Raw genomic sequence first — 24793 nt, forward strand, 5'->3', positions numbered from 1 at the left:
CTCAAGGATCCGAGGAGATGAAAAATAAAGAATTGAGAAGAGCTGGAAGTGTTTGGGAGGTATAAACAGTCCATTTTTTAAGCCTTTTGCATATGATAACATCAGAATTTTGCTTGAGGTCTTAACATGTTCTTTTGTTGGAAGCTCCAAGAATAAGTCAGGATTTTTATGAATTTATTTTTTAACTTGATCTGACCACATGCAAAGTATAACTCAGCTGAGGATCCACACACCAAGCAGGAAAAATGGATCCGGACATTCCAGTGCACATCACTTTTATCATCCTTGTAAACAAACTGATCTTCAAACTATGGGCTGACCCCTTTTGGGCCAAGTGGGCTGGGTCACAAAAAAGGGCTGGTGTGATCTGACTCTAAAGTCGTAGTAGCAGTAGTAGTAGTTTGTTTCGAGCACATAGAATCATCAGATAACAAAGAATCATACAACATGGTCAAAACAAATAAATGAATAAATTTTTTTTGCGCTTGAAAAGGAATGGGAAGAAGTATAACTTATTGACTCCACCCCCTTTTTACAATCTAATAATCAAACTAGACCCGTCTCCTTTGCTTTGTTAACACACATTTTCCTCTGTATATTTTTTACAATAACACAACACAACCATAAAAACCATTCATATACACTTTTTTTTAGTCACTTCATACACAATCAGATTTGCAATAATCAACCGTTTTCAATATAAACTATAATACAGGGTGAGTCAGAAAAAACGCTCTTTCCATTTAAAGAAATTGTACTGCTAAAACGGAAACACTGATTTTTCTTTTGACCATACAGTCACATTGATGTGGTTATTGAGCCTGTCTGGTGATGTAGTCATAGATTTATTGCATTGCATAAGAGAGAGAAGGTCCATTGTTTATTGGGCACTGAAATACCTGCCAACACAATGTATGCCACAGTGAACAAACTTGAAATTGACAACAATTACAGGAGTCGGGGCTTTGCTTTCACACTCAGGACATAGGCCTACATGACAGTGCCCAGGGAGTTTTCATCATGGCAAGACCACAGTTTACGGATGTGCAGAGAGCTTTCATGGTGACAAAATTCTGCGAAACTGGTAGTGTCCAAGAAACCATCCGGCAGTTGACTTGACCCCCCTTGATTTTTTCTTGTGGGGGTATCTTAAAAACCGTGTGTATCAGACTGTTCCACAAACTCTTCAGGAACTCCGAAATCGCATCACGGCTGAAATCCAAGCCCTACGACGAACACGAATGGCGAGAAGAGCTGTGTTAGAGATGCGACAACGAGCACAGATTTGCATCAATCTGAATGGTAGCCAGGTTGAAGGTCGTGCCGGACGACTTCGTTGAGACAAAACATTTTGATGGCGAGTAAACATGCTGTAATGGTTGACAATTTCAAGTTCATTCACTGTGGCATAAACTGTGTTGGCAGATATTTCGGTGCATAATAAACAATGGACATTCCCTCTGTTATGCTATGCCATAAATCAATGATTCAATCACCAGACATGCTCAATAACCACATCAATATGACTGTATAATCAAAAGAAAATAAGCATTTCCATTTCAGTGGTACAATTTCTTTGAATGAAAAGCGTTTTTTCTGACTCACCCTGTATACATATCCACCTCAAATATTTACTCCAAATACAATGATCAATAAATATGATAGTATCTTCCTATCATGATAACCAATCAACCATAATATCTTATTTTATGCGTACTTCTATAATGTACTATATTTTGTTATTATAGTGGATTTATACACCCTTTTAAATGCACAGAGTCAAAGCAGATGTTTGGACTTATACTGATAATGTGTTTACATCTTGTCTCTTGTGGTTTACAATCCTATGTGGGCATGTGTGTTTAAAAGTGTGTCTAAGGTAAAAACCTAAATCCCGTGTTTGTAAATCTGTCAGTTTAGTATGTTGACCAAGATGTAACCCATATTAACCTAGGAACTTTACCACTAACCAGTGAAACAAAGAAATCCAGTGAAACGAAGTAATCCTACTGCTAATTAACATGTGATTAAACTTAAGACTTGAACTATCTAAATTAAAATAATATTTCAGAGGAAAGTGAACTCCCTGAGAAAATTTGACAAACATTCAGCACCTATAAATAAAACACATATTGCAAATTGTGTCTTGGATGCTCAATACAAATTTCAACGCAATTCAGTAAAAAAATAAGCAGTTGGTGAAGCTCAGAAGACACACATAAAAAGGGATTTAATTTAGCTCTGAGGTCCAAACTTCAAAGAATCAGAAGTAGAAAAGTGTTTTAATTTAGCTTTAGGATTTTGAGGGTGCCTTATACTTAACAGAAGTTGATCCGTGACATGAACTGGAAGAAGCTCTGAATTGTGGGTAAGCGGGTGGACTCTTGGCATGGAATGACCAGGGTGTGTGCAGGTCACTGTCTCACATTATCATTGCTTCACACTGCTTCTCCAGTCTGCTTTGACCTGCACCTGTCCGTCTTCTCAACAGAGTGAGCAGTCTCCTAAAGACATGAGCCACCCTTGTGCCCCCATCAAAGACTCTACGAGGGACAACACAGCAGCTTTTCATACACAGCGCGCTAAAAACGAGGTCCGACCCTCACACTTTTCCCTACAGTAGCTCTTCTGACCGCTGCTTTCCTACTCAGGCCAACAGCCTCCCTGCATGTTGTCGCTGGTATAAATGTACCCTCACTGAGCAGGTCTAAGATTGTCCTGAATGTCTTGTGATGTGAGTCAATTAAGAACGTGTCAGTAAATAGTAAAAAAAATAAGGAGAGTGAGGATAAAAAAAATAAAAAGAGTGACAGTGAGAAAGAGTGAGGATCAGATGATCTGTAACAAAGATGAAGATTTGAAGTCATTTTGTATCATCCTCTGTCCATGTGTGTGTTTGTGTGTGTTGTGTGTCTGCATGATGTCTATAACTCTTAGGTTCCTATGTATCATGACCCTCACATCGAGGACGGCAGCTCCTCCAAAGAGAATCGGATGATCTTCACTGAGTCCATGCCTCGCAGAGTCGGCAGCTTCTACAGAGGTAAGAGGCAGGAACGTCCAAAACCAAACTGCATGAAGAAAGTCATGTTCTCAGGAGAGGAAAGTGGAACATTCTAGGGCTGAAAGATATGTCGTTATCGTATTTATAGCTAGATATGAACATTCAAGATATTAATATCGAAAAAGCAACGATATATATATATATATATATATATATATATATATATATATATATATGTATATATATATATTTAATTATTTATTTATTTATTTATTTATTTTTATTGTATGTTCTTATTCGGGTTTTTATCCCGGATTGTTCTTACCTTTTCTGGTTTTTATTGTGTTTTATTGCATCTTGTTTTTCTTTATTTGATCTTACCTATTTTATTTACTTATCCATGCTGCTATACCGATGAATGGTGGAACACTGAGCACTTTTTGTCCTGTCTTTTTGTCCTGTCTGTAAGCGTGATCAAGTGACTGTCTTGCATGTTTAATGTATGTGTTGTTGTAATGCCAAGGCAATCACCTAGACTGCAAAACAAATCTACCTACGTGTATAAATAAAGTAACCTTGACCTTGACATATTGATCCCACTGCTGCCATAGAGGCAAGGCAAGGCAGATTTATTAGTATAGCACAGTTCATACACAGGGCAATTCACAGTGCTTTACAAAAATGGAAAAGAGACAGATTAAAAATACACAATTACAATTAAACATAATCAATAAAACATAAATAATAATCAATTACAACAAAATAAAAGGTCAGAGTGCAGATAGAACCCTTTCAGTTGTTCTGTGCACAGTTGAACAGCTGTTTTCAGCCTGGACTGAAACACTGTCACAGTAGAGGTCTGTCTGAAGACTGTTCCAGAGTTTAGCTGCATAGAACTGAAACACAGCTTCACCCTGTTTAGTCCTGACTCTGAGCACCAGCAGAAGACCAGTCCCTGAGGTTCTCAGGGTCCCAGATGGTTCATATGGGACCAACATGTCCCAGATGTACTTTGGTGTTAGACCATGGACAGACCTATAAACGAGCAGAGCTGTTTTAGAGTCTATTCTCTGAGCCACAGGAAGCCAGTGCACAGATCTGAGCACAGGACTAATATGGTCGTACTTCCTGGTTCTGGTCAGGACTCGAAGCTGAGCTGAGCGCCTACATGCAGTCCTCCACAATTGACAACGAAGAGGACCCCCTTCTGTGGTGGAGAACTCACAAAGTCAACTTTCCCCGGCTTAGCAAAATGGCAAGAAAATCCTTGTGCACGCAGGCCACCAGCTCTGCCTCAGAGAGAATCTAGTGCATCAGGCAGCATTGTGAGCGGTGAGACGTCCTGTCTGAAGCCAGACATGGTTAACAAGCTAGTGTTCCTGGCAAAGAATCTGTAGAAGTTGTGCTGTAACTACCTCTGTTCTGTGAGTAGCAAATGCATTTTCTGCAAACAGTTCTGTTGTCTTTAGAAGAAACATGTTGCACTTCAGTGCACTTTCAGTGTTTCACCTTCCACCAGCTGCTGCATATATTTGTTATTTATTGGTAAAGCAGAGCTGCAGTAAAATGTTTGAATTGCAATTTATTTATTCGTACTTTATGTGAATGTTGATGACTGGCAGTGAGTTCTTATTAATAACACTGCACTGTCCACATTCCTTTATATTATGATGTTTGTATTTTTCTGAAAAATGCTTGGTTTTCACCGAACCCAGGCATATCGTATCGATATCGAAATATCTGGCATGAATATCGAGATATGAAATTTTGTCAATATCATTCAGCCCTAGAACATACACAGATTGTAAAAATATAAGGTAATAAAGGGGATTAAAATGAGAAAGAACAGAAATATAAAGCGTCAGATTATATAACTGTTCTCAACGTAAACCCTCCGTCACATCATCTGCATGTTCAACCACTATGTAAATAATATTTATTTTTAATTCTAATTATATATATATATATATATATATATATATATATATATATATATATATATATATATATATATATATATATATATATATATATATATATGTATGTGTGTGTGTGTATATATATATATATATGTAATGGATTTACTAGCACTCTGAGACAAAGAAAACACCAACACTCTGATCGAGGGATCACAATAACTGTAATTTTGCAAGATTACAGTTGAGACAATACAAGCACTCAGAGCCAACCTTGTAACGTCTGACTGGACTAGCTGTGGTCCCGCTTTAATATGTCTAAAACGGTTACACAACGGTAATAAAAGTAAGTTGACCTTTTACAATGAGCACAGACAGCATTCTTCTTCAGTCTTCAGCAGTTCTTGTGACTGACAGCCAGCAGCTGAATGTAAAAATGATAAACAGCGTCTCTGTGGCGTCAGACTTAAGATTGACAGGTCACAGATTTTCCTGCGCAATATGTTATATAAATACCAAATTTCTTATTTTTCTCTTTATATTTCATTTTTCACTCGTTTGTGTTCTTTTTCTACCTGTTTTTTCTCTGCACTGGCTTTTGCAGTGTGTTGCTGGTATTAACTGTGAAATTTCCCCTCGGTGGCATAAATAAAGTCTTATCTTATCTTATCTTATCTTATCTTATCTTATCTTATCTTATCTTAGCTATTTGATCTTATCTTATCTTATCTTATCTTATCTTGCATAAAGTCCAGTTATTTTAGTCTATGTTCTACCGGTCATGTGTTTTATCAGTAATTTTCCAAAAATGTTCTAAGATCCTTAAAGTTAACAGGTTGTAACCCTTTAAAGGTTCAATATACAGTCACTAACTCCATCATTAAGCTAAAGTCAGCTGGTGTTCCACATTGTTGCCTCTGTAGATAAGCAGACTGCAGCTGAGTTTCAATAAAATGTCAAGAAAATGTGTCCCAAAACTGAAAATGCAAGTTATGTTACTGGTTTAGAGTAAATAAGCACACCCTAGTGGCTGTCGACTGTATTACCACTTTAAGATACGTCCACATTAGCTTCATGTTGGAGCTGAAGTCCTTGATCTTTGGATGTTTTCATCTAAAATGAATATGATGCTTTTCTCATGGATCAGACAAAGGAATAATTCCGTCTCCACCCCACAATTTTTATTCACATGTTTTTCATTGATTATTACAATATCTTGGAAGATGCAGCAAACAGCTGATCGGTCACATGACCTAAATATACAGTATGTCAGAATTTATTTGAAAAAGTCCTTTTATTTTCTGTATGTACATTTACTCTTTTATGGAAAATGGCAAACACTGCCTCAATCAAGCAACGATTAGTCATTTTATTTATTATTTTCCAAATTTTGCAGTTTCCACAAACAGTTTACAATGTGAAATTTCAAAATGTGGATTAAATAAGTTAATGGCAACACACATATTGAAGAACTCAGATGATAACAATAGAATTTTTGCAGAAAACCTAATGTTCGATGTCTACATAGCAGTACAATGCACAGACTGGTATCAGTGAGCCTATTTACACACACACACACCAATACGCCGATCATTATGTGATTTCAGGAGTTATCAGATTATTCAAGGGATCATGTAAACAGGATAATCTGATAGGCTTTATCCGATAACGGCAGTAATCCGATTATGAAAAATTGGATTAACACACCTAGATTTCTCCTCAATACTCTGATGTCTTCACACATGTATACAGGTTAATGTGCTTTATTTCCTTTTTTTTTTTTTACATCTGCACATGCATAAACACAATTGAAAATAGTAGAGAAGTGACATTACATAGTCAAATGTGAGCAGATTTCAACTAGTCAAGTGTCCACTCTTATATTTCCCATAACAGACCCTGCAATGCTCATACCAGTCAACTTTTTAAATGGAAATGTGTCACATATGGTCAGTAGAGCTAAATTAACTTGGTTGCTAATTATTCAACCTTGAGCATTTCTCAGAATGTGATTGGCCTGTGAGTGTTTTGCAACTGGCAATGGGGTGCTGACCACTCCACTCTATTGATCACTCTGAAAAGAGAAGAGAAAGGTTTTGAACCATTTGCTGTGAAAGTGATGATTATGGCGTTGCGGATTTCCAAATTTCAGACCATGTTTACAGAATCCATTGCTCATCCTGCAAAGCAAGAAGCAGGAGTACATGTGTCCTGTCAACCACAAATGGATCCACCCACCAAACCAAGAGAACCCTGATACCATTATGCTTAATGAGAAGGAAGCAACAAGTCACATGGAATCGTTCCTTATTGTCAATTTTTCCAGATTTTGATTCACATTAAAAAAAAAAAAAAAACACACACAGTTACACTCTGTCAGAATCAAGCAATCAGAATAATCTCAGTTTCCACAGACTGACAAAGCCTTTTATTGTGACGTCTAACCTAACGTTCTCCTTGTTTGTTTATACATGTGCTGACAACCAATGTTTGAAAAAAAGAAAGTGGCACACTTGGTCAACACAGTCTTTTCAATATCTCGCTGAAGTCCATCTGTTCCTATAATTTAATTCACATTCAAAATTTGACCTCTGATTTGACCTGCATTAAAAAAATGACTTCAGAAATGGACTCCCCATCCTGGAAAACCTACCAAACCATAGATTACACCACTTTCTGTGTCAACGAGAACAAAAGTTGAAAATTGATGAAAATTCAAGTTGGCGGAGGATGCCATCTTGAATTCTGAGAAATGCTCAAGGTTGCACAATTATCAACCAAGTTAATTTAGCTCTGCTAACCATATGTGACACATTTCCATTAAAAAACTTTACTGGTATTAACATTGCAGGGTCAAAATCATGGCAACTTGACTAAACAGGAAGTTTAACTCTACCATCACTACATACTCCAAAAGAAATCCGATAATGGTCTGGAGCGTCTGAACCAAGGTTTTTCAATTGTCGCATTTCTTAAGTGCATGTAAATGTGTTAGATCTGATTATTATAATTATCCAATTTCTCCCAGATGTATGACTTTTATGGTCATGTAAACAGGCTCATGGTCGTAGGTGTTGGAGAAATGGAGTTAGCAAACATCAACAGACAGGACTGTACGTGTTTAAAGTTAAAATAGGAACATTCTGAGAAAAGCCTTTGCAATTTATTGAGGCAGTGGGTGTTGTTATGGTCTGGCTCGGGGACCACAACAAAAATATCAAAAGGAGGACGGAGGACCAATACTAAACGTGATTTATTTTACAAAGTAATAAATAAGTGCCAACTAAACCATAACCAGAACACAAAATACAATAAAACAAAAGGTGGCTCGGGCTGAGCATCCAGCTGGTGGCAGAGAGAGAGAGAGAGAGAGCGCGGTCTGGACAGCCATCCTTTATAGACTGGGAACCACGGCCGCAGGTGTTTCCGATTCCCAGGCTCCGCCTCACGCACACTGACGCAATGCAGCTCCTGCAAGGATAGGTAGCACATCCACAGAGACACAGACAGGCAGCACAGAGGCCCTAGGGCCGTCACAGTGTTGTGTTATTTGCAGACTGTGTTTTTTTACACAATCCAACTGTGCCTGACACATGCTGCAGTATTTCAGTAAATCATGACCATTCCTCCGTGTGTCTCCGCAGTCCCCTCCCCCAGACCAGATAACTCCTCCTCTTTTCATGATGGGGTCGGACAGGGTCGAGGGCCCGTAGTGCCTGTCGTACCCGTCGGACCCGTTGTACCCGTCGGACCCGTTGTACCCGGAGACCCTGGGGTCATGGCCAACCACTCCAAGAGACAGACAGCTTTTGACTGGTGAGTCTTTCTTCAACTGTGGGTGTGTCACAGCCTCCTAATGTTCAGGAAGTTCTACTAAAGGCAAAAGGCCCTAGATGGAAAAATAGGTTCACATACTGCAAATTATGTGGTTCTTACCAAGATTAATAAAAACAACTGAGATGTAGAAGTGCTAGATCAGGGCTGTCAAACTCATTTTAATTCAGTTCCACATTCAGCCCAGTTTGATCTCCAGTGGGCCAGACCAGTAAAATTATAACAGTGAAAAAAGCAAAATTCTATTATGATCAGGTTTACATCTACAACGTTTCCTTAAAAGTCAGAATAACATGAACAACCTGAATTGTCTTAAGAAAAACAAGTGCAATTTTAACAATATTCTGCCTCTGTTTATCAGTTAATAATTTACACATGTGCATTACAATTGCACAAAACATTTAGTAAAAGGCAGAATATTGGTAAAATTGCATTTACTTTTCTTAAGACATTTCCGTTTGTTCTTATATGTTTAGGTTATTCATGTTTTTGTAAAAGTATAGTTTGCTAATGTAAACATTTTCATGTAATTTTACTTTTTTACACCAAAAAACACAAAAAGAGAATTTGGGGTTGTCATTATTTATAGGTTATTCTGATAATATTTTACTGGTTCTGACCCACTTGAAATCTAATTGGACTGTATGTGTCTGTACGTGGAACTTGAATTAAAATGATTTTGACACCATTGATTGTTAATATCTTCTGTGTAATTTTTGCATTTCACAAATTCATCCCATGGGCCGGATTGGACCCTTTGGCGGGCCAGATTTGGCCCCCGGGCCGCATATTTGACACCTGTGTGCTAGATCATTTATCATGTTTTCAGAGTTAATTTCTTATTTTAAGTGTTCATACATCTGTAGATAGGCTTATTTCTAGATTTAACAATCTTAATTCAAGAAATCTCGTCAAGTGAAATTATCTTGCTGCATGGACAGATACTTTACTTGTTCTGAGTACCTTTTTCCTCAGATGTAATGTTTTAATCTTGTCTTTAGACACACCTTTTTTGCAGTGCAAAACTGAAAGTCAATAAGCATCTATTGGAGTTCAGTGTTTCTTCTAAAATGTATATTGCCAAACAAAACTTTCATCAAAGAGAGAGTTTAATTTTAGTGTTTTCCAAATGTTTTTTTTTTTTAATATAAGCAATATAACCTCCCTGTAATATGGTGGAGGGGCAGTATAAAGTCACATGAAACCCAGATACACAAGTACAAGCATCTTGAAATATACAACACTATTACTTTTTAACCTGTAAGAAAAAAAAAAAAAGTTTTTAAACCTTTATAACTTTCACAATTTTTTTTTACATCTACACACAAAGTATACAGTAAAAATATGGAGAAACGAGTGCTACCTGAGCTCTTCCCAGCACAAAAGCAAACACGCCAATTTTCTCATTAACTGTAATGTTATTTCAACTCTAAACCTTGGAGCCAAAATACAAACTTAACTGTTGTGATAGTTCACTCACATTTTACTTTTTCTTGTCAAATAACACTGTATATCTACACATCAACAGAGTGTCCTGTCTGGAATGAACACATTTTACTGATATTAACAAACCCTTTTTATGCTGAAGTATCTGTTCGACTGCTACCTCTAACACTAATCTAAGTGAGTTTTCAGTCATGACTGTTGTGTTAGACTAATTTACCAATTCAATCAGAATGTATGACATTTTAAGTGGTGGATTGGTGCATATAAGTAAAAGTACTTATTTTTCACCAGTGTATTAATAACACAAATCTCTGTTATGTCACTGATTTATATTGCTAAGATGTTACAGTATTGAAACAACTGAAATGAAATATGTGAAAATGCAAGTAAATTACATGGGTATACATATATGCTGTTGTTGTTTTATTTAATATGGAGAATAAGTCAAAGGTTTATATCTAATATATCTAATAAAAAATATAGTAAAAAACTATGGAACGATCTGCCTCTCCATATCAGACAGGCCTCCTCTCTGTCTGTTTTTAAATCCCTTCTTAAAACCCATTTTTTCTCCTTGGCTTTTGAAACCATGTGAGATGTTTGAAGGTATTATCTTTATTCTATATTTTTTTTATTTGGTAGTGGTTTGTTGTTTTTATTTATCTATTCTGTTTATTTGTTTATTTTATTTATATTGTTGTTTTTAATTGTTTGGCTTTTAATCTATTCTTGTATTTTATTCTTTTTATTTGGGTTTTATTTATTCTTCTGTATAGCACTTTTTTTTGTACAGTTTCCATGTCTTTAAACCTATTCTGTATTTTATGCTTCTATTTTGGTTTTAATTTTTCTTCTGTACAGCACTTTGGTCCACTGCAGTTGTTTTAAAGTGTTTTACAAATAAAGTTGGATTGGATTGGATATGTTGTGGTATTTGCATCTTTGTGTAAACATTATCTGTTAAAATTATTACCTCTTGTTTGTTGGTGTATGTGTATGTAGTGTAGAGACACACATATTGAAAACCCTTACAGCGTATATTTGACATCATCGTACATTTTGCTCTGCAGGACTGCTGCAGAAGCGATGGTCATGAATCCTCCAGAGCCCACCAAAGAGAAAGAGAAACAAGGCTTCTTCAGATCTATTAAAAAGAAAAAGAAGAAGACACAAATAGTAAGAGCTCATTCTCTCATTTTGTCCTGGTTCACTGGGTTGTTCCTTTTGTCTGTTAAATTATTTTAAGTGAGTGGTAAAAGCTGATCTGTAGGCTTTCACAAACCTGGGAATTTAGAAATATTTACCTTAGACACCAGCGTGTACTTTCTGTTATACTTACTTTGTGCATTTACACTACCAGTCAAAAGTTTGGACTCATCTGTTTTCTTTATTTACATTGTAGATTCTCACTGAAGACATCAAAACGATGAATGAACACATATGGAATTATGTAGTTACAAAAAGTGTGACATACAGGGGTTGGACAAAATAATGGAAACACCTTCACCTCAAGATGATAATGCCCCATTCCATACAGCTAGAATTGTTAAAGAATGGCATGAGGAACATTCTAATGAAGTTGAGCATCTCGTATGGCCGGCACAGTCCCCAGACCTCAACATTATTGAGCATTTATGGTCAGTTTTAGAGATTCAAGTAACACGTCGATTTCCACCGCCATCGTCTCTAAAAGAGTTGGAGGGTATTCTAACTGAAGAACGGCTTAAAATTCCTTTGGAAACAATTCACAAGTTGTATGAATCCATACCTCGGAGAATTGAGGCTGTAATTGCCGCAAAAGGCGGACCTACACCATATTAAATTATATTTTGTTGATTTTTTTAAGGTGTTTCCATTTTTTTGTCCAACCCCTGTAGTTACAAAAAGTGTGACATAACTCAAAGCATGTTTTATATTTTAGATTTTTCATAACAGCAACATTTTGCTTTTATTACTGCTTTGCACATTCGTGACATTCTCTCAATTAGCTTCATGAGGTAGTCACCTGAAATGTTTTCCAAAACTCTTGAAGGAGTTCCCAGTGATGCTGAGCATTTGTTGTCCATCTGCGATCTATCTCATGCCATTTAAATTAGAAGGTGAGTCCAAACTTTTGACTGGTAGTGTAAGTTTATATACTTTTTACATGAATAGGGACTTTTCTTGTCTTTCCTGTAATCTGAATAACTGTCAGAGGTTTGAATAAGCAGCAAACTGTTATTGTATTCACTTAATAAAACGGTATGGTTTTATTATCATCTACTATATGTAAGGTGAAGTGTGGATGTAAGGGTCTTTAATTATAGCATCAGAACACTCATACAATCACATAAAATGTCAAAATGTTAATAGACACAAAAGCTTTTTCCCACACACTGAGTAATATAAGCAGAGAGTACGAATGCATGTGTGCAGTTAGGAGCATATACAGACATAACAGTTGCAGAAAAAAAATGATTAGACCACTCATTTTCCTCAGTTTCTTGTTCATTTTAATGCCTGGCACGACAAAAAGGTACATTTGTTTGGACAAATATAATGATAACAACAAAAATAGCTCAATAGAGTTTAATTTCAGAGCTGATATCTACCCATTTTCCATGTTTTTCTTGATAAAAACCAAAATCACTTCAGTTCTTACATCAGTATCTATGGCATTGTACTGCCAAAAACAGTGCTTTTATTCATTCCATGTTTTCTTGTCTGTCTGTTTTAGTCACATGATATACACAGGAGTTAGTACTTGATTGCATAACCATTGTTTTTGATGACTTTTGATGGTCTAATAATTTTTTCCACAACTGTATATGCATATAACTGACAGAACTGTAATCTCATACGTCAGCAAACACAAAGTGCACCCTCTTTGAATTCTCTGGTTTTACATATCAGGGTAGAATAAACAATCATCTGGTCTTTACCAAATTATAAAATTAGACCTCAAGTGTAAAACAACAAATATCAGATTTCACAAACAGGAAGCTCAAATGGAGAAGCAGTGCTGTGAAAACCTAAGCGGTGCCAAGTTCTTTTTAGAGAGAAGGGTCTTTCTCCTGCCAAGCCTTCAAAACAACAACGAGACCAAACAACCATGGCTTTTTCAGACTTTTTCTAATTGTACTGCCATTAACTTCAACACTTAACCTGCTCACTGAGGCCCGTAGAGTGTCAGATGCAGCTTTTGAGGTTTTTTTTTTTTTACACTTTTTCTGAACATTGCATGGTCTGACCTTGGGGTGACTATGCTGAGACATCGACTCCAAGGAAGATTAACGACTGCCTTGAATGATTTCCTCTTGTGAATATTCTTTCTTACAGTCGAATGATGGCCACCAAATTGTTTTCAAATGCCCTTATAACCCATATTGATGAGCAGCAACAATTGCTTCTTTAATCTCATTGCTGATGTGCTTCCTTCTTGGTGTTGTGTTACAGTCACACACATCTGAATAATCCTGACCATCTGACAAAACATCAGCTTTTATGGAGATCATCAAACTAACTGATTATCAGTAAATCAATAGACAGTATTTGCTTCCACTTATGCCAGTATTTTTCAACCTTGGGGTCGGGACACCTAGAATTCAAATGGGGTCACTTGAAATTTCTAGAAATTGATTTAAAAAAAATAAAAATAAAAATGTACTAATAAAAAATATATGGTGAGTTGAGAGAGACAATCACAAACCATAAAAGATATGACAAACTGAGTCTGAAACTGCAGCACTGTGGTTCTGTTTCTGTGTCAAATGTTCATCGTGGTCAGTTTCAGATGCTGCAGCTCTTTCATAATTCATAGTTTGAGTTCTTGTTTGTTCAGTATTAATTGTCCTCCTTGTAAATCCAAGCTGGACTGACTGTACATATCCTGACCAAGGAAAATAAAATTCTCACTTTGCAGTAATCTACACCTGGATTTACTGCCTCTGTCCATAATAATATACATTATATAGACTAAATGTCATCTAAAATTAACGTTTATTTACAACATAGTATAGCAAACTATTGCATGATCAAAAAAAAAATTAATTTTAGCAAAAAAAATGTCTGTTTTGAATGTTTGGGGTCGCCAGAAATTTGTGATGTTAAAATGGGGTCACGAGCCAAAAAAGTTTGGAAACCACTGACTTATGCTCTTAATATGTATGGAAGCAGTAGAACGTACTTAATTTTTTCACACACTACTTCTCCATTTACTTTACTTTATTATAGCCCCACCTACCCCAGAGGGACACACATGTTCTGTACCAGTAGGAGAGGTGCAGTGCCCAGTTTGACGACTGAATTTCAATTTGGGGATTTTTTTTTTTTTTTTTTTTTTTTTTTTACAAATTTTTCAAAATTGTAACTTACAATTTTTATCTAATCATTTATCCATTTGTCAGACACTGTTCACCTGATTTTTTTCAAATTGGACACATATGTTCTTTACCACTAGGAGAGGTGCAGTGCACAGTTTGTTGGCTGAATTACAATTTTGGGGATTTTGTTCATACATTTATCAAAATTTCAACTTAGACAATTTGTCCAGCTGATTTCTTGGACATTATTCACCCAATTCTTTTCAAATTCCACACACATGTTCTTTAAATGTTCTTTTCTCTCAAATTTTGCATTTTTCACAATTAAATTTTTTTGAAAAGTTTTCCAAAAGATTGAAAGTTAAGACTCAAAATGAATACCTGAGTAGGTAGGATGTCAATTAGCAGAAGGGGCAAAGTGATGTGTGTATTAGTAAGCTTTTTCAATTGTTTTTGTAATATAAATAATGACAGTGTAATCTGTTGTATGTTGTTTTACACTTGAGGTTACATTTAAATAACTTGTTGAGGACCAGATGATTTTTTTTTTTTTTTCAATAATATTTTTCAATATAATAATGTCCTGTTAAAACCATGCTTTCTTTTTCTATGTTAATAATACTAATAAAGAAACACTGAAAATATATACACTGAACAAAAATATAAATGCACCACTTTTGTTTTTGCTCCCATTTTTCATGAGCTAAACGCAAAGATCTAAAACTTTTTCTATGTACACAAAAGGCCTATTTCTCTCAAATATCGTTCATAAATTTGTCTAAATCTGTGTTAGTGAGCACTTCTCCTTTGTCCTTCGCTGAGATAATCCATCCACCTCACAGGTGTGGCAGATCCAGAAGCTGATTAGACAGCAGGATTATTGCACAGGTGTGACTTAGGCTGGCCACAATAAAAGGCCACTCTAAAATGTGCACTTTTACTGTATTGGGTGGTCCAGGGGGGTCAGAAAACCAGTCAGTATTTGGTGTGACCACCATTTTCCTCGCACAGTCTTCTTCATGAATTCTCTGAAACAGCTTTGGAGATGGCTTATGGTAGAGAAATGAACATTCAGTTCACAGGCAAAAGCTCTGGTGGAGATTCCTGAAGTCAGCATGACCAGTGCATATTCCCTCAAAACTTGTGACATCTGTGGTATTGTGCTGTGTGATAAAACTGCACATTTTGGAGTGGCCTTTTATTGTGGCCAGCCTAAGTCACACCTGTGCAAAAATCCTGCTGTCTAATCAGCATCTTGATCTGCCACACCTGTGAGGTGGATGGATTATCTCAGCAAAGAAGAAGTGTTCACTAACACAAATGTAGACAGATTTGTGAACAATATTTGAGAGAAATAAACCTTGTGTGTGCACAGAAAAAGTTTTAGATCTTTGAGTTCAGCTCATGAAAAATGGGAGCAAAAACAAAAGTCGTGCATTTATATTTTTGTTCAGTATATTAAAAAAAAAACAAGCAGTACTTCTACCCTCTTCTATTTTTTCTGTTTTAGGCACATGATCTTTTTTTATTCTCTTCCATGTTCTTAGGTGATATTTGCCCAAATGGTTGACTGTTAGGTGCAGCAAGTGTGTTTCTATTTCTGAGATTTGTGTTGAGAGTTGTGGCTGTGCATCTTCTACTTCACAGACGGACATGGAGGACACGAGGAACCCGAGCATCAAGAAAAGCCTTTTTCCCCTCTTTAGCTCTAAGAATAGCTTAAAGCACAACTCAGCTGTCAAAGTCCTACCTGTAGTGGCCTCGCCTATGGTACAACACCAGCCTACCGCGCCCTACCCTGCCTCACCAGTAATCTAACCTCAACACTACAGCTGCATGTTAACTCACACCGCACTCACCACAACTACCTGGTTTGAAATCCTTTTAAGCGCTGGTTGATGAATTGACTGAGCTTGAAATATTCCACACTGAAAGGATTTCAGAATGTTTGAGTCTGATGTTGCACGCTCTATGTGCATCCATATTGCATTGCTGAAACGTATGTCTGACAGAGTCACATCGCTTTGACAGACACTGATTTCATGCTGCAGTGTGAGCTGTTTGTGCAGCAAACACTTCTGCATATCACCCTAAAACATCCATCATATCATATTAGAGTCATGAACATCAGCAGCATATACTACAGCGCCGCACTGCCCCTAACATACATTTATGCACCGAGAACTGAGCTATTCAATGAAACGATTAGTCATTCGTGGCAGAAATGTCAACCATTCCCTGCTTCACCTTCCTCCAAAGTGACAATTAGCAGCTTTTATTAGCTTTTAGAACATTTTCAACTGAAGCTCTTTTCAGATAGAGCACACACCGAGCATTGTGATGAGGGTTACTAGTCCTGACTCTCTTATGTTTTCAAAATGTATTGTTTTATTAACAAAATAAGAGATTATTCAGCAATGAAAGACACTTATTTGTGACTCATCCATATAGTTTAGTGGTAGAATGCATCTCAGTACTACGCTCACATGCAAATTTTACTTGAGTATTTCAATTTAATGCAAATTTAGACTTCAGTTCCACTACACTTCAGAGGCAAATATTGTACTTTTTCCTCTAGTACATTTATTTGACAGCTTTTAATACTACTTATGATTTTAGTGAATATCTAATAAAACAAGCCTTCAAAAGACAACACATTAACTGTTATAAATGAAACGATTGGCCTCCTATCTTTTTGCCCTCTGGTATCTTCTAAAAAGCAGTGTACAGCCTGGGTCACATTATAGATGCCTTGAGCTATTGACAGGTTCCCTCTAAACTAAAATCACAGACAGGAAAAAAAATGAAAATAGGTTCATGTATCACAACATTGTCTGTCTTCTTTCCTCCGCATTAATCAGATATATTTCATGTCACTCTAAATGAACTGCAGTAAAGTTGTCCAGACAACAGTACATCCTGCTCATACACTAATGCTTTAATAATTTAATGATCTGTCATTTCTCTTACTAAAAATGCTTTAACTAATACTTACATACTTTTACTTAATACAGGACTCTCAGTACTTTAACTACATTATGCTGATTTGACATTTTTGTGGACTTTAATAATGATGCACTGGTACTTTTTAGGTAAAGCTTAAAATATTTCGTCGACCACTGATTTTACACATGAACGACATTTAGAGAGTTCGTCCTTTTTTCTGTGTAAAAGTATCAATAATGTCCATCACCATCCAGTCATATTTTGTCTGTTGCTGCCAGAGAAATGCATGAAGACCCCATCAGGATTAGACATGTGACGTGACCGACAAGTATTTAAATGAAGCAAATGTGAAGGGTGGCTAATGGTAGATTTGTGTTCTGTTTGTGTAATGGTAGGTTCCTGGTAACGGCCAAGAGCATCTGTCCCTCCAGAGGAGCTCCAAGTCGTCCTCTCACCACGGCAGCCGTCGGAAAAACCGAGAGCGATCCCGAGACAGAGACCGGGAGCGGGAACAGAGCCGGGACAGGGACCGAGACCGAGAGAGAGAACGAGAACGAGAAAGAGAGAGGGAACGAGAGAGAGAGAGGGAGAGAGAACGGGAGAGAGAGAGGGAGAGAGGGAGGGAGAGGGAGAGAGTTAATGAGTGGCCTCCCGACAAACCGGTGGACTCACACTCTCAGGTACAAACACACTTATTTTTGATAATATCTGCATGTGATACAGCCAGAAACTCTGAACGTGTTCACCAAAATGACCAAAACACAACGAGATATTTGTTAAAGACCATATATGTACCCATTTATGCCCTGACTGTGTATGTTTCAGTAAATTTCAGCTCAAAACAGCTCATAAGACAAGATAAGAATAGAATAGAATAGAATAGAATAGAATAGAATAGAATAGAATCTTTATTTTGTCAGTAGTAGTTTGTCACACACATAAACATGCACCACACACCGAAATTTGTCTTCTGCCTTTAACCCAGTGTTTTTCAACCTTGGGGTTGGGACCCCACGTGGGGTCGCCTGGAATTCAAATGGGGTCACCTGAAATTTCTAGTAATTGATAAAAATTAAGAAAAACTTACTAATAAAAAACATATGGTGAGATGAGAGAGACAATCACAATCCATAAAAGACATGACAAACTGTGAAACTAAAACTGAATCACTGTGGTTCTGTTTCTCTGTCAAATGTTCATTGTGGTCAGTTTCAGATGCTGCAGCTCTTTCATAATTCATAGTTTGAGTTCTTGTTTGTTCAGTATTAATTGTCCTCCTTGTAAATCACAGCTGGACTGACTGTACATATCCTGACCAAGGAAAATCAAATTCTCCCTTTGTGCAGTAATCTACACCTGGATTTACTGCCTCTGTTCATAATAATATACATTATATAGACTAAATGTGTCTAAAATTAACATTTATTTGCAACATAGTATAGCAAACTATTACATGATCAAAAACAAATTAATTTTAGCAAAAAAAAAAAAAAGTCTTAGTTCTGGGGTCGCCAGAAATTTGTGATGTTAAAAAGGGGTCACGAGCCAAAATAGGTTGGGAACCACTGGTTTAACCCGTCACTAGATCATGCATGTCACACATTGCATGCTAGGAGCAGTGGGCTCACCATGTCAGGCGCCCGGGGAACAAATGGGTGGGTTGAGTGCCTTGCTCAAGGGCACATTGGCCAACAACTCTCCACCAGTCCAGGGAAACGAATCAGCGAACCCTTCAGTCACAAGCTGATTCTCCAGCCATCTAGGCCGCGGCTGCCCCAATTTTCAGATATAAGATAAGACTTTATTTATGCCACCATGAAGAAATTTCACAGTTAACAGCAGCAACATACAACAAGCAAAAGCAGAAAAAGACAGGTAGAAAAATCACAAATGAAACAAGAAAAGCACTCAGAGAGCGTAGACCTCCGCCAAGACAGATCTGCCTCCTGTGTTTGTTTGTTAGCAAAATAACTCAAAAAGTTATGGAGGGATTTTCATGAAATTTTCAGGAAATGTTGATACTGGCACAAGGAAGAAATGATTACATTTTGGTGGCGATCGGGCCTAGGCTTGCCTCCCCCCGCTCCTGATCGCCACCAAAATATAATCATTTCTTCCTTGTGCCAGTATCAACATTTCCTGAAAATTTCATGAAAATCCCTCCATAACTTTTTGAGTTATCTTGCTAACAAACAAACACGCATGCACGCAAACACACACAAAGCAAAGTGATCACAATACCTCCTGGCGGAGGTAAATACAAAGAGAAAAATAAGAATAGATCATTCACTCTACCTTCTACATCTCTGAATATATGGTTTTTAGTCCTGTTCCAAACATTTTAACTGCAAATGAAACGCTGCCATGGATACCATCATGTAAACACCCAGCTATAGCACTGCTGGTTCAGGTCGGCCTAGTGGTCCTGGCATTGGTCAGTGACATCACAAATCCACAGTAAACCCAACAGCATGTTTTAAGCAAAGTTACCAGCAAAAAACTCTGGAGAGGGTGACAGGTGCATTGGAGAAGGTTAAGTGTGAAGATTCTAAAATAAACTGTCCTATTCTGTCAGTCGAGTTTGGTGCAACATTTCAGTCTTTCTGACCTTCATCAGTCAAGTAGGTTTCTTAAAAAACTTACAGTGTGTACTAGATCTGTGAGCAGCTCTTCATCCAATAAGAGGGTAGAATAATATTGGAGCTTATCATTTATGAGTATTATCCCTCCCTTAAAGGAACTAAATAAGAAAATTGTATAGCTATCTAATTGGATTATATGAGCGATAACTCTAGTAATACTAATAATGAATAATAAAAACAGTTAATGTGTTTGTAAATCCAGAATTAGAGAATACACACCCTCCTTCTGCAGCTTTCTTGTCTCCATTCCATCCAACCCCCCCCCCCCCCCCCCCCCCCCCCCATCTGCCTGCAAACAAAGCTGAGTTAAATTTATCAAGTTTTAGTGTTTTCTGTGACAGATTTCTGTCATTAGTTGTGTCACACTGGAAAGAAAGGATGCGTTGAATTTAGGGTCCTTTGCTGTAGATACCAACTCTTGCATTAGATAGGTGTGTGTGTGTGTGTGTGTGTGTGTGTGTGAGCAGTACTGAAATAGCACTATTATTGAAATAATAATTGAAATAAATTACTAATTATTTAAATGTGAATATAGTATGTAGTTATGTGTTGTATTTGGTCTTCAGATCTTGATCCAAAGGAGATCCGGATTAAATAAAGAATAAAGAAATAAACGATTTCAATATAAAAGGGATAATATGCAAAGAGATGGTCATTGTTACTAAATTAAATCCAACGTAGAGATGCAGAACTTGTCACCCAAATGCTTATTACACTCAAGGAAACAACTCATTTGACTAAAACATAGTATTGATCTAAAATAATTTCATTGATTTAAAAATGATTTAATTGCTTCAGCTAAATAAATGATCCTGTTAGGTTCTACAGTCTGTATGGTACATAGCACGGGAATAGTCTGTGATGCAGAAATAATAGAGAGAATGGTGTAAATTCAACAAAACTGTATAATAAATTCAGATGTAACCCTTTTATAAGCACAGTGTCTTAGAGTAGTATGTTAATTTAATTAAACAGTTGAATTTAAATTACATTTGACACTTTACTGTATTGTACTGAAACTACTCTTGCACAGTCAGTGGTTATTGTAATTACTTTAATCACTGTTCCATTATACTTAGTAGTCATGTCTTTAATTGGATATTTCTGCTTTTCGCATTCGTATATTTTTGTTCTTCCTCCAGAGCCAACCGCTGAAGTCACTTCGCAGGCTCCTTCACCTCTCCCCGTCCTCCTCAAACCAAGGGCAGCCTCCTCCTCCTCCTCCTCCAGACCTGCGCTTCCAAGCTCCCCTCCCCAACCCCCCTCAGCCCTCCTCCAAACCAGGCTACCCAGAGGGACGGGGCACACCGAGGGCAGGGGGCACGCTGGGGTGAGCAGCTCCTCCCAGGCTAAAAGCCGTAAGGCCAGCTACCCACTCCCAGGACAGATAGAGTCCAGCTGGCACGTGTCTGCTTTACAGCGGGCCGAGGGCGCCCAGTTCACCGCTGAACAGCTGGGCATCAAACCGGGCCAGAACGGACCCACCTTTACCCGCGCCTCCCGCCCCAGGATGCCAAACCTCAACGACCTAAAGGAGACCGCGCTGTAAACCCCCAAACCACACCACCTCTGATATGGCTCCATCCTCTGCCACATGCAGATTAGTGGTACTGTAATACACGTTTACATGAAAGCCTACTTCACTGGAGTTACTCATTCAGAAACACAGTCATCTGTTGATGCTCACGTCTCTGAAAACTACAGCTTTGAAGACCAGACGTCGATACAAACACCGGTAAACAAGTGTCTTTTAGAGAATCAAAGACAGTAGAGGGCCCGCTCCCTCCTGGGATGCCAGTACTATATTAGTTGTATGTTATTCTCTCTCTACTTACAAGGTGTAAACATCAGAATAAGCTGATCTGTCCTTCAACAGAGACACTGCCCATGTGGCCTCTTTGCTGCCATCTCCTGCTCACAGGACTGTACTGCAACACATCAGACTGCCGCTGTCTCACCGGCTGCCAATAAACTCAAATGTTTTTCAAGCTCTGATATTTGATAAGAACAAAAAAAAAAAAAAGATTTATATTAACATTATTTATTGAATATTTATTTGTTTTCAATTCAAGGATATAAGCTATAAATGACACAGTATGTAGGTTATATGGGAATATTATATGGAAATATAGAATTAAATGTGTAATTGCAAGAGCTTTAGTTTCGAGACACAGAGAAATGCATAGATAGATATTTATGTGTTGATAATACAATATGTCACAAGGAATATTTAATGGTGAATGTCTTTTGGTTCAATTTGATGTTATTAACAAATTGTCACTTTATATCGTATTATTTTACCCTTTTTTCAGTTTGTCTCATGAAGATACAAAGAAGTAGAAAAAACACTCATAACCCAAAGTGGAAAAACCTCATTCTGCTGACGTTACATCTGCTCATCATTGTTGTAATATCAGTTTCAGGTGATTTGTCAACAGGGTTAGGTAGCAGAACAGCCAGAGTGAGACTGTTTGCCTCTGTGGTTTTATTGTCTGTTCACTCTATGTCCACCTTTTTTGGTTTTTCACTGAGCCCCACTTGCAGGCTTTTTTTTCTTTCTTTTTTTTTTCTCAGTAAAACTTTTTCAGCTCCATGCTGCCATCTCATCTACAGCCTTAACAGCACATGAAGGGCACCGCGAAGCCCTGCAGAAGGGTTTTCATAACCTCATAAACCAATGTTTATTTAAGACAGTTAAGACAGTAAGAGAGTACTCTGCAAAAAAAGAAAAAAAAAGAAAAACATACCTCACCCACAACCTTTAAGATCTTAAAGGATGAGTCTGGTGTTGAGATTTTTCTTACTGTCAGTAAATCCTGTAAAAGACCAACAGTAAAAATGGATTTATTAAATGACCAAGTATTTCTATGATATCCCAACACAGGCGGGACTTTTCTCTTATGTTATAGCCCTTAATTATTACAACTGTTCCAGAAAAAAATTTAAATACCTAGAGAAAAATAACACATTAATATGCCATAACATTACACAATGTTCTTTTACTAAGAACTAAAGCATGAATTCCACCACTGGAAATAGTCCCAGTAAATAAATACAGGATATGAGTGAAATGGTGAAACTAGATATAAGAGCTTTTTTAAGTTATTATGTTTTAAGTGATGGATTAACACTTTATTCCCCAAACTTTTTTTTTCTGGTGATCTACAAACCATTAGGACCCAAATCATAAATCTGTAGATCATGAGTGGAAGGGAATTTGTGCATAAGTTTTTGACCATTTTAACTTTATATTATTTTAACAGAGTAACAGGCTCTTTTGAAGACATAATACATTTGATAAATCATTACTTTTTTATGGACGTATTAATGAAAGTATATAAACATCTTAATATTAAATAAGTACATTTAGGTAGATATAACACTATCATACTCTCATCAGCAAAACAAAAATATTTTAAGCACAATCATTAAACAGATGTAAACACTCAAAATTAAAACTATGATTGTTCCTGAAATTAATTTGGGGACCCAAATCAAACTACCTGTGGCCCATCTGCAGGTCTCGACCCAGTGTTTAGGAGTGGATGGATAAACTCATACTCACATTTGGTCTTTTTTTTTTGGTTTGTTGACATTAAGATAAATCTGAAAACTAACCCCAGATTTATTCTTTAACTCGTGTGTTTACATTTTACATGCCTGTGTTAATGATTTTGTAAATGGTTTTTGTAAATGTGGTTTCTGTATTTGCATTACATTTCTTTTACATTTCAGTAGAACAAAAAGAGTCATAATCAGGGATGGTCTTACTTAACTTCATAAAAGCATTTACTTGTTGTCTGCTGTTCTGTGGATGATGAAGTGTATAGAAGACACACTGTGTTGTGGCCTACAGGTGAAATATATAACATATTACTCCTGAATTTATATTCATTGTATTCTCCTGTCTTCTTCTTCTGTGGTTTGAAACCAACAGAAAAAAACACACCAGGCTTTTACATCACAGACATAGGATGTGAAGGAAATAATAATAATGTCATAATAATAATAATAATAATAATACCATTCAGAGACATGTGGGCTAATGTCGACTGAACCAGCAAATCAGTAGCTAGGTACAGTAAATTGCAGCTAAATATAGCACACAGAAGGATTTCCACCTGAAGATGGTGATTAAAGTGGCCACATGTAATATTCAGATGTTCTGCAATACATTTTTGATTTTCAGTGTGTCCTTGAGCGTAGACCCAGGTCAGGTAAAACTGCTCTATGTTGTGTGTTACGGTAAATCCTGAATGTGTGTGATTGTAAAAGACACTGAGGCGTGTTTGTTCGAAACAGAACAGAGTGATAACAAAGCTTGCCTTGACGGTGACCAGAAGCCTTACTCACTGACGGAAACGAAGGCTTCGACCCCCAACGAGTCACACACAAACTGAGAAGGGAGGAAAAATTTTTGCTCAGAAATATGAATGTGTTTCCTAAGGCATCAGTTGTGTTTTTTTTTTTTTTTTTCATTAAGCTGTTTCCCACTTCTTACAGGGTGTAAATAGAAATAATAGAGTGTATCTATACAGACCATTCTACTTTAAAATGATAGGGTCTCATAATAAAAGCCAACTGTACATTTTTGAAGGACTCAGCTGTTTGTTTTATAACAAGTAAAGACATAACACTTATTACTTTTAATGAAGGAGATGGCTTAAAGATACATTAAGAATACATTTCCAGAGTTAAAAAAAA

At 37.0% G+C, this 24793-nt stretch overlaps 1 protein-coding gene across 1 annotated transcript in view; it reads left to right on the forward strand.

The window, feature by feature from the left end:
* cdkl5 (cyclin dependent kinase like 5) overlaps positions 1-24682 on the forward strand; it is a 106629-nt gene extending 81947 nt beyond the window's left edge. The window contains 8 exon segments of the mRNA XM_030123046.1: positions 2492-2593; positions 2938-3043; positions 8565-8736; positions 11271-11376; positions 16149-16271; positions 17843-18127; positions 21232-21409; positions 21412-24682. Of these exon segments, the coding sequence (XP_029978906.1) occupies positions 2492-2593; positions 2938-3043; positions 8565-8736; positions 11271-11376; positions 16149-16271; positions 17843-18127; positions 21232-21409; positions 21412-21638 (1299 nt within the window). The 3' untranslated portion in view covers positions 21639-24682.
* Positions 24683-24793: the final 111 nt, after the last annotated feature.

This window comes from Sphaeramia orbicularis, chromosome 3, assembly GCF_902148855.1.
Source record: "Sphaeramia orbicularis chromosome 3, fSphaOr1.1, whole genome shotgun sequence".
Classification (NCBI taxonomy): domain Eukaryota; kingdom Metazoa; phylum Chordata; class Actinopteri; order Kurtiformes; family Apogonidae; genus Sphaeramia; species Sphaeramia orbicularis.